Raw genomic sequence first — 16,800 nt, 5'->3', positions numbered from 1 at the left:
GAGGAAGGCATCCTCTGATGATCTCAAGGACTGAGAAGGTTCAGATGGGGAGATATGGTCCTTCAGATAGCATGGGCCAAAATGTATAGGGCTTTATTTGTAATAACCAGTACTTTGAATTGGGCCCAGAAACAGTTGCTAGCCAGTACAGTTGTTTGGCAAATTCATCTGGCTCAAAGTATAGCTACTGAGTTGTTACGTCATAGCATACTACTCTGACATTTTTCCATATGCGTACCATCTTTGCTGATTGCGGATTTATTTCTGGATATAATTTAAAATACTGGTTCTTGAATGGCTTAAAATCAGGATGCCTTTAGTTGGATTTCCCAGCATGCACTTACCCACCAGCACACCTCAGAGCCTCTTCTTGATGTCTCGCCACACCTTGTTTACTGGGTAGGATAAGTAAATAAGGTGTGTGTATTTTAATTGAAAAATTTCTCACAGAAGGAGGAGGGGACAAGGAAGGGGTTAATAATAATAATAATAATAATAATAATAATAATAATAATAATAATAATAATAATAATAATAATAATAATAATAATAATAATAATAATAATAATAATAATAATAATAATAATAATAATAATAATTTTTAAAAAATGGACGTGGGCTGCATAGGGTCTCTTGAAGTGCACATGCCATTTGGATACAATGATTACGCCAAGTGGCATAATGAGCTGTAATCAACCTTAAGCACTCCTCTTATTATCCTGTTCTGGCCCACTCCAATTGAGTTCTGTAGACAAGTCCTCAGTTAAGTCCAGCTTGCAATTAACAAATGAATATCCTCATATGATAATGAAGCAGTTACAGATATAGTTAAAATAAAGAAGCTGGAGTGGGCATGCCATTCCCATCATATGATGTCATGCCCAGCTCCTGACATGCCCATTATGAGAGTGTCTATAAGAGATAAAACAAAGAAAAGAGTACAGCAATTTAGATGTATGTTACTAATGGGGTCACTCTTGCTTACAACTGATAATAAGAACTCTGTGCTGTCAAGTCTTACTTATGGCAACTCTTTCCAGGGATTTCTAGGTAAAGAATACACAGTAATGGTTTACCATTCCTTTCTTCTGGAGATGCCCTGTGACTGTTCAGCTTGCCCATGACTACATAGGCTGGCTCTTCTCTCTGGAGGCACAGTGGGGAATCGAACTCCCAACCATTGACGCCACAGCAAGATACTTAACCACTGAGCTATCCAGCCAGTTGTTAGCAAATATGCTCTCTCTGGTCAAAGCAAACATTTAGTTCTAGCTAGACTCGATAACCTCTCCTCTTTCATTGTGGCTAATATAAAAATATATATTAAAAAATTAAAAAGCACAGAGAAAATATAGCATCCCATGAAATCATGGAGCCCAAGAGGTAAAATGATTGTCTACAGAATCAACTGCTAGGATGTGTCCTCCAGGAACAAGTAGAATCACATTTAGTGACTCCCAGTTCCTAAAAGGCAACTCCAAAGGATACTGTGACTGGCTGTCCTGAATACTTTTGATAGGTCTAAGACAATTCCAGGATGTCATAATTCTTCTTGTTGTTGGGCAGTTTTAACTAAAACGTGTTCTAATTAAACTGTTTTTGAATTCCTTTTTTTCCTTACAGTAAAGCTGTGATGGACTTGTTAGTTGACCTCTGCAGCCGTCATCACTTAAATCCAGCCCACCACACACTTGACCTGCTGTCCTGGGAGACCCAACAGCCTTTGAGTTATAAGCCAAATACTTTGATAGGGGTACTGGATGTACAAAAGATACATCTGAAGGAGAAGGTTCCTGAAGGAAAAACCAAGCGCCCACCACCAAAGATTCCAGAGGTCAGAATATTCTGTCATGCTGTTTCTTAAGAGTCACTGGTGGCGATAGTCCTTTTCTATGGTTAAAATCATGTTGTGCAACTTTATAGCATGCAATGAGGACAATGCTGTCATTTTGGGAAAGTAAAAAGCTTCCTAGAGGACACTTTACCCCAGGTTTCAGGGATTTCTAGGGATCCTCTTATTTTATTTTATTTTATTGGATTTCTACCCCGCCCATCTAGATCAAAGGTCTACTCTGGGTGACATTACAAATTTAAAAACAAGTTAAACCAGTAAACATGCACTATAAACCCAAGATGGTAAAATGTGAATTTAAGATACAGCAGGCGGGAAAGCCTGCCCAAATAGCCAGGTCTTGACTTTGCTTCTGAAGATACCAAGAGAGGGAGCCAGGCGGATCTCCATGAGCAAGTTGTTCCAGAGACGAAGGGCCACTGCCGAGAAGGCCTGGTTCCTCATTCTTTCCCTCTGGATCGTTCTCGGCATTAGGCCCCACAGCTACCTGACCTGGCTAGAATGAGTGACTCTGGCAGAACTGGGTGGGAGGAGGTGCTCTGCCAGATATCAAGGTCCTAAACCGTTTAGGGCTTTGTATGTCAACGTTGTACAGTATATTGTTCCCTGGCTTATTTAACTTATATGCAGAATACATCATGTGAAAGGCTGGAATGGAGGAATCCCAAACTGGAATTAAGATTGCCGGAAGAAATATCAACAACCTCCGATATGCAGATGATACCATTCTAATGGCAGAAAGTGAGGAGGAATTAAAGAATCTTGTAACGAGGGTGAAGGAGGAGAATTCAAAAAATCGTCTGAAGCTCAACGTCAAAAAACCTAAGCTCATGGCCACTGGTCCCATCATCTCCTTGCAAATAGAAGGGGCAGATATGGAGGCAGTGACAGATTTTACTTTCTTGGGCTCCATGATCACTGCAGATGGTGACAGCAGCCATCTGCTTCTTAGGAGGAAAGCGATGACAAACCTTGACAGCATCTTTAAAAGCAGAGACATCACCTTGCCAACAAAAGTACGCATAGTCAAAGCTATGGTTTTTCCTGTAGTGATGTATGGAAGTGAGAGCTGAACCATAAAGAAAGCTGAATGCCGAAGAATTGATGCTTTTGAATTGTGGTGCTGGAGGAGGCTTTTGAGAGTCCCCTGGAGTGCAAGGAGAACAAACCTATCCATTCTAAAGGAAATCAACCCTGAGTGCTCACTGGAAGGACAGATCCTGAAGCTGAGGCTCCCATACTTTGGCCATGCTGGGAAAGTGTAACAGCAAGAGGAGAAGGGGACGACAGAGGATGAGATGGTTGGACAGTGTCACCGAAGCTACCAACATGAATTGACCCAAGTCCGTGAGGCAGTGAAAGACAGGAGGGCCTGGCGTGCTGTGGTCCATGGGGTCACAAAGAATTGGACTCGACTAAATGACTAAACAACAAAACAACATGTCGTCATTAGTACTTTGAAATCAACCCAGAAATGAATGGGCAGCCAATGCAAGGCGGCCAGTGTGGGGAAAATATGTTGGTACATATTTCCCCCCCTATAAGAAGTCTGGCTGCTGTATTTGGCACCATCTGGAGGTTCCGTGTCAGTCTCAAAGGCAGCCCTACATAGAGCGCATTACAGTACAGTCAACGCTCGACGTACGAACATCCCTACATACGAACTTTTCGATTTACGAATGGCTCCATTCGCAAAAATTACCTTCAACATGTGAATGGAGCCTCGACCTACAGATGAGGTCGAAGCTCTGTTCGCAAGTCAATACCATTTTTTGCGAACGGAGCCTTTTGTCGCCTTCGGAGGTCTCAAAGGGCTTTCCCCCGACATCGGAGGAAGTCCTTTGAGAGCTCAGAAGGCAAAAAGGCAGGGAGAAAGGGCTGGAAATTCCTATTTCCCGCCCTTTCTCCCTGCCTTTTTGCCTTCAGAGCTCTCAAAGGGCTTCCTCCGATGTCAGGGGGAAAACCCTTTGAGACCTCTGAAGATAATTTTTTGAAATACTGGAATGAATTAATTCTGTTCTCATGTATTTCAATGGAAAATGGTACTTTGACTTACGAACGTTTCAATGTACGAATGCCATTCCAAAATGGATTAAGTTCGTAAGTCGAGGTACCACTGTAGTCTAATCTTGAGACTACGGGTACATGGACCCAAGTGGTGAGCATCCCCACATCAATATAGGGATCCAGCTGGGCAATTCAGCGGAGATGGAAGTGTGCGGAACGGACTACTGATGCCACCTGGGTTTCCATGGTGAGCACCGGGTCCAGATGTACACCCAAACCGCAAACTTCACTCTTGGTGGTAAGAGTTACCTCCCCAAAAGAGAGGGAGTTTCCCAAACCACTGATGTCTGGGGCACCCACCCCTTCATCCGAGGGCAGCTTTCAGGAACCTTAGAATGGGAAAATTGCCACCACTGGTGTCAGCATTGGGACCGTGATCAAGAGCAGCAGTTTTCTACTTTAAATCATTTCCCTTCTCATTCCACAGATCCAGAAGGCTGCCCCAGGAAGAAGGCATTCCTAAGGATCCCCAAAGCTTGGTGGAGCCTCTAGGAGTCATTTTATTGCCCTGAAATGGCCACAGCTGACGCCATCGTTTTTTCATGGCACAGTTTTGCCAACAGGATTTCAGCCTATATGTATTGTCTTGAATTATTATGACATCAGAAGTGTTTGGCTCAATGTCTTCCATTTTAGTGTTACCATTAGTGCTTAACAAACAGGCTAGTATGGTCTTGTGGAGGTGATCAGTGTGTGCAATTTAATATGAACCTGCATAGCATGCAATCTGGCTGTTTGTTTCAATGCTTGACATCAATGTTTGCTTCTTGGTTCATGATTATGTTATAATACATTGTTTTTAGAGCTGACAGTTTTTCAGTATTATGTGTGTGTGTGTGTTCATGTACGTGTGTGTGTGGTAAATCACAACTAGAATTAGGCCCATTGAATCAGTGGGTTTTCAGTGAGGCAACTTCAGTGGACCTCTTTTAATTGTAACTTACTACTGGATTTTAGCCATTACATAAGTGAACTAGATGATATTTCTAAAAAGAACTGTAGTACTGTAATAAGTCCTGCTCCTTCACTGTAGCACTGTTTAGCATATACTTTTGGCTCAGTGGATGAGACATTTCTTGATATTTCTTTAAACCAGTTGTCCAGGATGTATAAGCTGTTTTAACTTTATGGTTTTAAGTCTTCTTATATGGTACTACAGCTCACAGAGGCTTTCTTAAATTTCATTTTGCTTTCCCAGAAAACTGTGAGGCTGGTCGTAAATTACTTAAAGACACAAAAGACAGTGGTTCGAGTGAGTCCTGAGGTGCCCCTCCAAAGTATAATTCCAGCCATTTGTGAAAAATGTGAGGTCAATCAGGAATATCTTGTCCTCTTGAGAGATACATTTACTGGGGAGGAGCTGGAACTTACGAAGTCATTGAATGAACTGGGGATAAAGGAGCTCTACGCATGGGACAGGAAAAGAGGTAGGTCAAGACATATGCAAACATAGCATGAGGCAACTGTATATTTGTACGTTGGTGAGAGATGTACATAGTCATGGGGAAGGGCATTTTAAAAAAAGAAGTGCACTTTTAAGGGCATGGATTGTATAGGCTGCTTTTTCTCCAAAGTGCTGGTTTGCAGTGCACAAAAACTAGCCATTGCTAGCTTAGGACTGCCAGTAACTCCAAGGTTTGAGAGCATTGAACAAAATATTTGTCCACTGGCAGTTTCATTTACTGGTGTCTCCTAATTCAATGGATGCTACTTTGTGTTGTGCTGCACAGTACATAGAGGAGACATGAAGAATCTCTGACTGTTCTGTATTGCTTTTTGCATTCATGCAGATGACAATAATACATTTGAAATTATCTTGACTGAAAATTATAGGAACTGTGTTGTGAGATGATTGGGAAATGAAACATTTGTTCAGAGAAAGTTCATTTCCCTTTAAATCCCACAAGCAGTGAACGGTAAGATTGCTACCAGAAGTGGGAGGGGGCAGTGAGGGGGGATTTCTTTGCTTTTTGTCTTAAAGAACTGATTGATAAAAGCAAGCAAAAATTCCCCTCTTGCCGCCCTTGCTGCTCCACTTGTACCACACAGGCTCACATGCAGGCACACACACAGAGGCACCCATGTGTACAGGAGGACTAGGCTTCCCAAAGACAACCTCTCTGCACTGGCTTTGGAAATTAAACACTTTCATAGAACCAAGGAGTTGTTTAATTTGCTAGCTGTTTTCTTATTAAGCCATTTCACATAATTGGTGAGTTCGAACCCAAAAGCTTCATTTGGATCCCTTCCAGCAATCACACATGCTGGAACCGAGCCAAACCAAAGTGATCCTATCCATATATATAAAAAAAGTAGAAGCCCCTGACAGGGGCACAGAAAGCTATTGATAGGACTTCTCTGGAGTGGGCTAAAAAGGGAAAGGTTCCCCTTAACATTGTTAGTCCAGTCGTGTCCGATTCTAAGGGGTGGTGCTCATCCCGTTTTCAAGCTGCAGAGCCAGCGCTTGTCCGAAGACAGTTTCCGTTGTCATGTGGCCAGCGTGACTAGGGAACAACGTTTTACCTTCCCACCGAGGTGGTATCTTTTATCTACTCGCATTTGCATGCTTTCGAACTGCTAGGTTGGCGAGGAGCTGGGACAAAGCAACGGGAGCTCACTCCGTCAGGTGGATTTGATCTTACGACTGCTTGGTCTTCTGACCCTGCAGCACACAGGCTTCTGCGGTTTAGCCCGCAGCACCACCATGTCCCACTCTGGGGTGGGTTAGTTCACTCTAAAAAAAGTACATTAGCTGAAAGCTATTTTAAGAGAGAACCAGCCCATTCTTGCAGCAGACCAAACAGTGGGCTAAACACCTGTGTAGTCAGCCTCTCAGTCTGCTAAGGAGCTGCTTATCTGCCTTTGAGGTGAGAATATTGGAAGTGCTGAAGGCATCACAAATTAATGCCCATCTAGGAGAAGGAAAACTCTGATTTCAAACCTCCGCTGCCTTGTGGCTATATCCACTGATGGAAAAGGCTTCAGAAGTTAACCTTGAGGCAAAATCTGGAGCCGGAGTCCTGGAGGCATTTCATGTTGTTCTGTCAATTCCTGCGACATTGCTGGAACCAGTTGTATTGGCTCTTGCCTTTCCATTGGACTATTTCAGCAATGTGGAGAGGGGGGATTTGCTGCTTGGGTAACAGACTAACCTCCATATTATTTTACCCAGGCTTAATGCTCTGGAGAGGACACTTTAGCTTCGCATACAGTGTTGAAGCAAAACCAGGGAGCTGGACAGGGGACAGATTGTATTTGTCTTCAGTGTGGAAGGGATTGTCACTCTCGAATTGGCCTTCTCATTCACACTAGATGCTGTTCCACGTCCTCCATACAAAGCATGTTACCATAGTCTCTCGAGACTGAAAGATGCCTACACAAAGGCGCCACAGTAATGGCAAATCTTAGAATTTGAAAGAGCAACCACAGATAAACATCTTTGCTTCTGAGGAACAACTCACATGCTATTCTGCCTCTTTGAAACAAAAAGTAGGATAAACTTGTTTACTCTTTCTGCAGAGAAGAATCTTTATTCTTGAAACTACCTATTTCCTTTATTTTACTGTCATGGATGCAGCCTTTTCTTCAGAATCTGAAGATAACAGCTAATGAAGTGGACTTGTCCACAAAAGCTCAAATAAAAATATATAGCAATCTCTAAGATGCTACCACATTATAGTTCCCTTTAGACTTATTCTTTACTGTACTTTTATTTTGCTTTTTCCTATAAAGCTGATTTTAGGTTGCATGTATAAATTCATTCAAGGCCTCTTCCAGATAAAAGCTCTCCACTTTTTTGTAGTCAGTCCTAACTGTGTAAGCAGAAAGTGGTGCTTATATACCGCCCCATAGCTCAGGTTGTGGGCAGAATCTTGGCACTGGCTTTGGAAGTTTAACCACTGGCCCACAAGGCAGTGTGGTGTTGGATTCATAATCATATTGCACTTTAAAAAAGTAACTTCTCTGGGGAAAAAAAGCCTTGTAATATTTTCAAAACCCTTCAACAATAATTTAAAAAAACCTAACTCCCCTCCCATTAGGTTGAAACCTGATTAAAAGCTTCTGACCAGGAACTCTGACAAAGCAGAGTCCACGTCCGATATAGTGGTTGTTCTCCAAAGAGCACCTTGAATTTTCGTTTTAAATGTGGGGGGAAACATTTTCCTACTGTAGCTTCTGCTCAGAAATTTGTTTGCACTCTGAGAAATGTAATTAAAACTTCCAAATGGGAAATTGCCATAGTGCTAAACTCTGTGCTGTAAGAAACTGGAGACAGAAAAGAAGAGGCAAAAAAGCTTGGAAAGTTTTTTTGTTTTGTTTTGTTATTCCTTGTCATTATTTATATCAAGACAAGTCTTGAATTATCTGTATGTAAAAAAACCTCTGATCTCATCAGTATGAATCAGTTCTCCAGCTGGAATACAACTGAATTAATATACAAAAGGATTTTCTGACTTTTTTTCATTTGTCAGAGTTAATAAAAATTATGTTTTTCTTTGTAGATTTCCTAGTAAAATTTAATATATTGCATCACTTCAATGTTGAACAACTAGGCAGATGTATATTTTACTTATATTGCATTTTGCTTTTGTTTTGCTTCTTCCTTCAACCCCCTCTGCCAAAGATCTTTTTTAACTAAAAGAATCTTTCTGGAATTTTAAAAATCCAGGGAAATCCAGTTTCTTAAGGTTGTAATCTTTTCATACTTCCATGTGAATACGCTCTGTTGTCCTCTGAAGATGCCGGCCACAGAGACTGGCGAAATGTTAGGAAGAACAACCTTCAGAACACGGCCAAAGAGCCTGAAAAAACCCACAACAACCATTTTCTTTCTTTCTTTCTTTCTTTCTTTCTTTCTTTCTTTCTTTCTTTCTTTCTTTCTTTCTTTCTTTCTTTCTTTCTTTCTTTCTTTCTTTCTTTCTTTCTTTCTTTCTTTCTTTCTTTCTTTCTTCATAGCAAAGCATTTTGTACATTAAAATTATGGATGCATATTAAATATAGGTAAAAATTTAAAAAGAATATTAAGGTAGACTATTTTTGACCAGAAGCAGGTGACTTCAATAGTGTTACCTCAGCCATTTTCTAGTTCTAATTCTGTGGTGGGGCATAAATTGCATTTACAGAAGTGCTGCATTGACTGAATTTCTCAATGGTCACAGAAAATTTGTCCTTTATCCAAGTAACCCCACTTTCCTTGATTACTATTTGATCTTCGTACTTCACTTCGAAGTTGATTTAGTGACTTCCAGATGGTCCAGCTAAAGTTTGTCCTGATGGGAGATGCTCTTCAGCATTCATCCATTCGGCTGGGTGTGTTGTTTTCGATCTCCATAGAATTATTCTAGCCTCTTGTTCAATATTTAGAGCTTGAACTATGTGGAAAAAAGTCACTTCCTCAATTTTAGCTGCCATTTAGGGGGTGGGTGTTCATAAAGTGGATGGGTTTGGTAATATACTACCTTATTTCATTCATTATTTGCTTGTATCTAACAATGTATGTCTGGCAGGGCAATGTCAGCCAAATAATGGACTTTTTCAATTGGGTGTAGGTTTCAGGCAAACATTAATTATCCTGCATGATTCATTAAGAGTTACATCCATTGTATGACTTGTGCTAATTTAAGTCTGGATAATTGTGCAAAGAGTTGCATTGAAAGTAAGACAGAGTTGTGTGATTTCTTTTCCTTTGGGAATCTAGTGAATTTTATTTTTTCACAAATCAACCATGAAAAACATTTCACAGTTATCCAGTTCATAAGTGCGATTTTTTTCATGTAATACTATAGTGAACAGATTTTCTTGAATGAGCCTGTACAATATATATATTTATATGTATCCATATTGTGAAAAATATCTTGATAAGATGTTTATATATATATTTACACGCTTTACTACAATATTAAATTTAACCTCTTGTTCACTTAAAGTGAACAAGTTCCAAGAATTATCAGCACACACACATATATAAATGAAGCAGACTACAGCAATTTGACAAGAAAAATGGAAGTGCTGATAATTCTTGGAACTCTAACCTTTATGACCAGGCTACATACATATTGAGTTGTTGTGATTCTATTTTAACTTTCAAAAGTTTTGCCAGGATCAGTGTTTTCTTTTCTAAAGATGACACTGGCAAAAATCACACTGTATTAAATTTAAAAGATTCCTGCTGGCCTTTGGGAACAACATATAGTTTCAGATCCAGGTTTACTTGTTAAAGTATACAGTACTCAATTTGAAAAATACAATCCTCTTTGCCACTGATATTGTATTAAAAACACATAAAAGGTCTTATACTTATTTGCATAAGCACCCCTTTCTTCAAAATTCCTTTCAGACTTGAGCAGTGAAGTATACTCAGCTTTGCTGGGTTAACATTCTGAAAATGGTAGCTGTGGCTCTGAGCACATTGATATATTAATGATAGCAAATATTCAGGGGTAATGTGTTACATCTTTTAATATTATTCCTTTTCTGTCCTTTTCATTTCCTGACTTTACAGTTCTTCCATCAAAAGCTCAGTCTGAACCTTCTCTGAACTACAGAGGTACTGTCAAATAAAATTTGGAAAGAGGAATTCTCTCTCTCTCTCGCTCTTTTGTTCTGCATGGCTTTGATTACTAACACATTTAACATGTAGGCTTTTACTGGCATTATAGTATATTACTGCAAATAACACAAAACCAATTATTCTAGTTGCACTCATTTTTAGCAACCATGAATGGCAAGTATTTAATATTTGTAATCTGAAACATGTATAGCATCTAACATGTTTACAAACTCACATGCTGCCTGGAGAAAGTGTGCCTGGAAGGGATCTTTCTGGGATGGGTGACTATCAATCTACCCTGCAGTAACCAATCATTCCTTCCCTTCCCCTGAATGCAAAGAGACTCCCACCTCTCTGCTCTGCTCTTTTTCCCCCTCTCTTTTGTCTGTTGGAGTGAGTCAATCTGTTGAAATCTGTTGCTGAATGCAGTTGTGTTTATCAGCTTGCTGATCTATTCAGTTGAAAATAATGAAACCTTTTATTGTTTTTACAAATGTCTCTGAGTGAGTTATTAAGACTATGACTGTGAGTTAATGAGGAAAGGGTAGACAAATCTGGGGAACTTGAAGCTATTCTGCTCTGTGAATCCCTGTACTTCTGCTGTACAGCTAGAGAAATTTAACCAAAATTCAAAACTTGGCAACAGGTTATAATAATAATAATAATAATAAATGTTTATTGCGGTCATTGACCAGCAAAAGTAAGATACATAAGAACATAAGAACAATATAAAAGCATTAAAAACACTAAAAACACCAAAGCACTAAAAGCATCTATATACATATATACATCTTACTAGATATCTCTTACCTCCCTATCATAGGCCTTATCTATGGGCTATTACAGCTTGCATAGAATGCCAAATTTGTTATTTTAAAGCTCATATAGCCCGTGTGATCATTAATTGGTGTACACCAATTTACAGATTCTATAACTGCGCTTTAGGTGGAACCTTTCCTTCACGGATTTTTATTGCAGCAGCACAGAACTTAGCAACTTTTGTCAGCATATCTGAATTAAGCCCAATATATCTGCCAGGGCATCGCCCTGTCAGCAAAAGCTGTGTGTAGTGTGCCTCTGATCGTCCAGGAAATGCCCTTATGTAAGGCTCAACATGGACTTCTCGAATGTTAGAGTAAAAAGCACAGTGAAGTAACACATGGGAGATAGATTCAATCTCACCAGAGTTACAGGGGCATAGACGCTGAGTGTAAGGGGTGTTGTTATACTTCCCATCCTGAACTGCTGACGGAAGTGCATTGAAGCGGGCCAAAGTAAGAGCTTTGCGTTGTTTAGGTGTTAAGGGTAAGTAGAGATATTTTGCCGGTTTCAGTGGGAGCAATGCATTGTCAACTGTAAACCTATTTCTAATAATACCAAGATCCTGCTGCCTTTCTGTCTCAATAATACGCTGCCTAAGATTACTCTTGGCCTTATCGTATCCCATTTGTTGGATACTTTCTACTGAATAGCCGTATCTGTTGATTTTATGGTATATTGCTCTCTTCCAAGGGGACTGATGGTTATCCTGTAATACCAGTGAAGTCAGTCCAATTGGTTGAAAGGTTAGTTTTAGCCAAAAGTTAAAAATAGCCAGCCAAGCTCTGGCTTCAACCTTCAGGTAGCCCACTTCAAACCTGAGGGCTGCATTGGATACCCCTCTTGGAACTTGTAATATAGCCCTCACAAATTTGGACTGAACTACTTCTAACTGGATAAATGAAGAAGAAGAATAGGGGCCCAATTGTGCCCCATACAAGAGCTGACTAAGGGATTTGGCCTGAAACAATCTTAGTGCAGCTGGAATGTACTGGCCTCCCTTAGAATAGAAGAATTTTAGTATAGTAAGGCTAGATTTTTGTGCTGCTTGTACCACATTGTTAACATGGGCCTTGTGGTTTCCTTTATACTGGAAAACAACGCCCAAATATTTATAGGCCTTGATTTGTTCAATCTCATGCTCATCTATTAACCACTTATAGATCCTGGGCCTCTGAGCAAACACTAAAACTTTGGTCTTTGAGTAATTTATCTGGAGCATTTCTTCTTTACAGTATTGTGCGAGAGCGTATAAAGCTCTCTTAAGTCCTATTGGTGTCTGTGAAATTAGGACTGCATCATCTGCGTATAACAGAAGTGATATATGTCTATTGGCTAGTTTGGGGGGATGAAACTCTGGATGGCTGAGTGCTGTTACCATTGAGTTGATATAAAAATTAAATAACAGCGGAGCTAATATACACCCTTGCTTCACACCATTATAGGTTGGAACTTTATCAGACAATTGTCCTTCCTTGTTACATCTAATTCTGAGCGTTGTATTTTCATGCAGCTTATACATAAGCAGCAGAAGGCGTCGATCTATTGAGGAAGATTCTAACTTACTCCAGAGCCTATCTCGTGAAATTAGATCAAAAGCCGATCTAAGATCAATAAAAGCGGCAAATAGGGACCCTCGGGGTTTCTTGGTGTACTTATCTACTAGGTGCCTTAGAATAAGGGCATGGTCCTGTGTAGATCTACCAGATCTAAATCCAGCTTGTTCATCTGCCAAAACACTCTCAGAGTCCATCCAATCTATCAATTTCCATGATAAGTGTCTGGCATAAAGCTTACTAATTATGGATTGTAGACTGATTGGCCTATAATTAGCTGGATTGTCTTTTTTACCTTTTTTATAAATGGGGATAATAATGGCTGTACTCCATTCCGATGGCATGTGAGCATTTTGGTCTATATAGGTGAAAAGGTTTGCCAGAATTGGAGCCCACCATTCACAGTTGTTCTTAATGAGTTCAGGAGGAATACCATCGCATCCTGGGGCCTTACCAATTTTCAGTTGGTTTACAAGGTCTTTTATTTCAGAGACTGATACAGGGTGCCATTCTGGTAGATTCATATAAAGACGACTCACATGAAATGAGGAATTGTCTCTTTTGGCATAAAGCTCGTGGAAGTGGGCTTCCCACACGCGAGCATTAATATAGGAGTTCATCCTAACTGAAAGATTGTTGGTAGTAAGTGTTATGGATTCCCAAAATGATTTCATATCTTTCCCCCTGACTGCTTTGATAAGTTTTTCCCATTCTATCTGTTGAGCTCTCCTTTTTTTCTCTTTAATTAATTTCTTATAGTCTTTCTTAAGTTGCAGCAGTTCCTCCACTTCCATTGATGATGGGTTTTTGTTTTTATTCTGTTTAAATTTTGAAATTACCAGGTTATAGGCCTGGAAACCAATGTCTAAAGAGACAAACAGATAGCCAACAGGTATGTTTTTGGGCGTTGTTGTTTTTCAAAGTGCTTGTGATTCTTCACTCCACCCCAGTTTTAACCAAAAACACCTCATATGTTATGAGAAAGAGGGATTGTTTCTTTCCTGAGATTGCTAACCACAGTTGCTCAGGAAAAGAAAAAAATGGTTTTCCCCTCCAGATATTCCATAGTTAAAATCTCTGAATTTCTATTAGTGGAAATAGAGGCTGCAGTTAAACCTCAGAGCTTTGAAGGTGCTGTTGGTGTGGGTCCAATTCCAAAGGCTTGATATGGTGTTTGCCTCTCCAAAAACTTGGGCTCAGATTTGGATAATGAAGCTTCCAAGAGCACTCTGTTAGGGAAAAACAAACCTTGGAGCCCAAGATAAAAAGTTAGAGTCTCTTGTCTGGTAGCTTCAAATCCTCCCCTTAATAAGCAGAGTAAAGACGCGGACGTATGAGAAAATGCACGGAGAGAGTTCTAATAATACTTATAGCATAATATATTAGATTTGGTCAGACATATATGCATGGCAATATATACGTTGGCATAGATATCTCAGAGCAACATAACATTCACATCCAAGTAAAGTAATGACCACCAGACTCACAACTGAGTGGTGAAGTGCTGTTTTCACTCACTTGCTTAAATAGTGAGAGCAACCTATCACTGCAGACATCACAGCTGAACATGTTTAATAAGCATTACCTAAGTTTGTCCCATCTGTATGCTATCAGTCATCCACTGACTTGACATTACAGGAATTATTTTTCATGCTTTACTACAATATTAAATTTAACCTCTTGTTCACTTAAAGGAACAAATCCTGACAGGTGCATGATTATTTAGAAAGACAAAACCCAAAAGCAGCACAGGCCAGGACTGAATGGGAAGATGAGGATTCCATAGGAAAAGCAATAATTTCACAAATCCTCTCAGATAACATATGATTTATATTAAAGACTGTGAAACTACCAAAGAGATGCTAGAAGCACTTGAGATATCTTGTGTTTTTTCCAGCTCTAAATCAGGAGCAGTTTTTATCAGGGAATTTGTACAACAACAAATTGTGAAAACACATTTCTGCTCTATTAACAGTGTTTGACAATTTCAGCTTAACTGGCTTTGAATTGAGTGACAGACAGAAAATGGGATTTTTCACAGCATTGCTTGATGAATGTTGTGATCCTTTCGTTTCCATGTTGTGTGGCAAACAGCTAAGTTTCCAAGAGTGTTTGCATTATCTGAGAGAAGACTGCATAGATCAAAAAAGCTTCTATGAGACCTCAACTAAAAGTGGCTCAGATTTCATGCTGAATGGGAAAGGCAATTGAAGAGTCCATTCACAGCCAACCACGCAGCTGCTGGAGCTGGAGGATGACAGGTCACATGGCAAAGGGTTGCGCATCCCCAACAGATTCTTCAGCTAATAGAAGCTGAACTAATTTTAAATCAAAAGAACAAAGAGATTGCAGAAAATATATAGAGCCTGACTCTAATAGAGAGACAAAAAGAAAGGTTGGAAAGGAATTCAGACAGAAGGCATGCATGACCCATAATTGTGAACAGAAATCAAATTACTGGATCATTGACTCAGGGTGCACCAATTGTTGCACAAATAATGGAGAAACATAGAATAATTGAGTTGGAAGGGGCCTGTAAAGTCATCGAGTCCAACTCCCTGCTCAATCCAGGAATCTAACTCAAAGGAGATCTGACAGATGGTTGTCCAATTATCTCTTGAATGCCTCAAGCCCTGAAGAGCTCATCGCTTCCTGAGGTAACACGGGTCTACCATCAAAATGCTTCTGAAATAAATGTAGTCAAACTACTAATTCTGGGTAACTGAGAATGAAAATGATGCTTAAAATTGTTGATTGGCTCTAGTTTTCAAGATATGCTATTGAGTCAAGTATATATGACCCATGACTTTGAAATGAATTGTAATAAGTTATAAAGGGAAGGGATCTCAATTTAAATGAATAATGACTAAAATACATCTTTGACTAGATCTATGAATAAACCTTTGACTGAGTTTGGGCAGTACTTGCTTTCCAGGCAAAACAATGCATGATGCAATTCGAAACTGGTATTGTGTCATACGTGATATAAATTGCACCATGTTATTCCTAGAAGTCATGGATGATGCAGGCATAACAAAGTTTACATAATTCTGCTGAACAAATTGCCCTAGAAATCACATTGTGTTATGCGCTCTTATTTGTTAGTGTTTGATTTTGCAAAGGGACACATTTCTGTTTAGCCAAATTGAGCAGAGATGCCTCATACTTGGGTGAACAGTGCAGATAACTTCTTCTGTGTTTGTGATGCAAAAGTGCAGTATAACCATTATGGTTAAGAAAGCCTATCACCTTTATTTGGCTGCAAAAGTGGAGATCAGGACAAGATGCGGGCCCCACATATATGCTGTCACACTTGAGCAACAACGTATTGAACAAGAAAAAGAAAACTACGTCTTTTGCAGTGCCAATAACTTGGAGAGGGTCAACAGATCATTCGAGTGATTGTTACTTCTGGTTGGTGCCTCCAGTTGGGAAAGGTGTGTCAGAAGAAAAAGTAGACTGTGCATTATCCAAACATCCCTTCAGCTATACACCTAGTACCCCCTGGAGAAGGACTGCCAGTCTTGATGCCCCAGAATCATTCTCACCTGAGTCAGATGAGAAAGAGGAAGAAGATGAAACTTCTGGTTCTGAACCATTGATGTCATAGGACCCACATTTTCTCCCATCCTCCTCCTCTTAACCATACCTCATAACACAAGGTAAACTGAATGACCTCTCAGGGATTTGCAACTTCTCAAAAGTAAGATAGAGCTGTTGGGCTCCAAACTGCAGCAGGTGATGTCATACATATGAAGGAAATGTATGACAACACGAAACAACTTTTGAGGTGCATAAGCTACTGTAGGACCCACATCAATGGCAGCTTTGTGGCAATTTGAAGGTTGTTGTTCTCTTGCTTTTGGTCTGCAGACTGGATACACAAGGTATTGCTATTTTCTCTGTGAATGGGATAGTTGTGCAACAGATTCCCATTACATCAAGATAGGCTTGCC

General features: G+C 39.9%; 1 protein-coding gene across 14 annotated transcripts in view; it reads left to right on the top strand.

The window, feature by feature from the left end:
* Nucleotides 1–16,800, top strand: part of COBL (cordon-bleu WH2 repeat protein) — a 187,648-nt gene that overhangs the window by 43,209 nt on the left and 127,639 nt on the right. For 11 of the 14 annotated variants that reach the window (XM_078377595.1, XM_078377592.1, XM_078377596.1 and 8 more), the window contains exons 3-5: nt 1,624–1,834; nt 5,118–5,346; nt 10,422–10,466. In XM_078377595.1, coding sequence (XP_078233721.1) covers nt 1,624–1,834; nt 5,118–5,346; nt 10,422–10,466 — 485 coding nt within the window. The remainder of the gene's footprint in view (nt 1–1,623; nt 1,835–5,117; nt 5,347–10,421; nt 10,467–16,800) is intronic. The other 3 variants (XM_073003890.2, XM_078377593.1, XM_020806211.3) reach the window with 1 other exon arrangement.

This window comes from Pogona vitticeps, chromosome 6 (genome assembly GCF_051106095.1).
Source record: "Pogona vitticeps strain Pit_001003342236 chromosome 6, PviZW2.1, whole genome shotgun sequence".
Lineage (NCBI taxonomy): Eukaryota > Metazoa > Chordata > Lepidosauria > Squamata > Agamidae > Pogona > Pogona vitticeps.
Note: the sequence above shows the minus strand (reverse complement) of the source record. Positions and strands in the feature narration are given on the sequence as shown.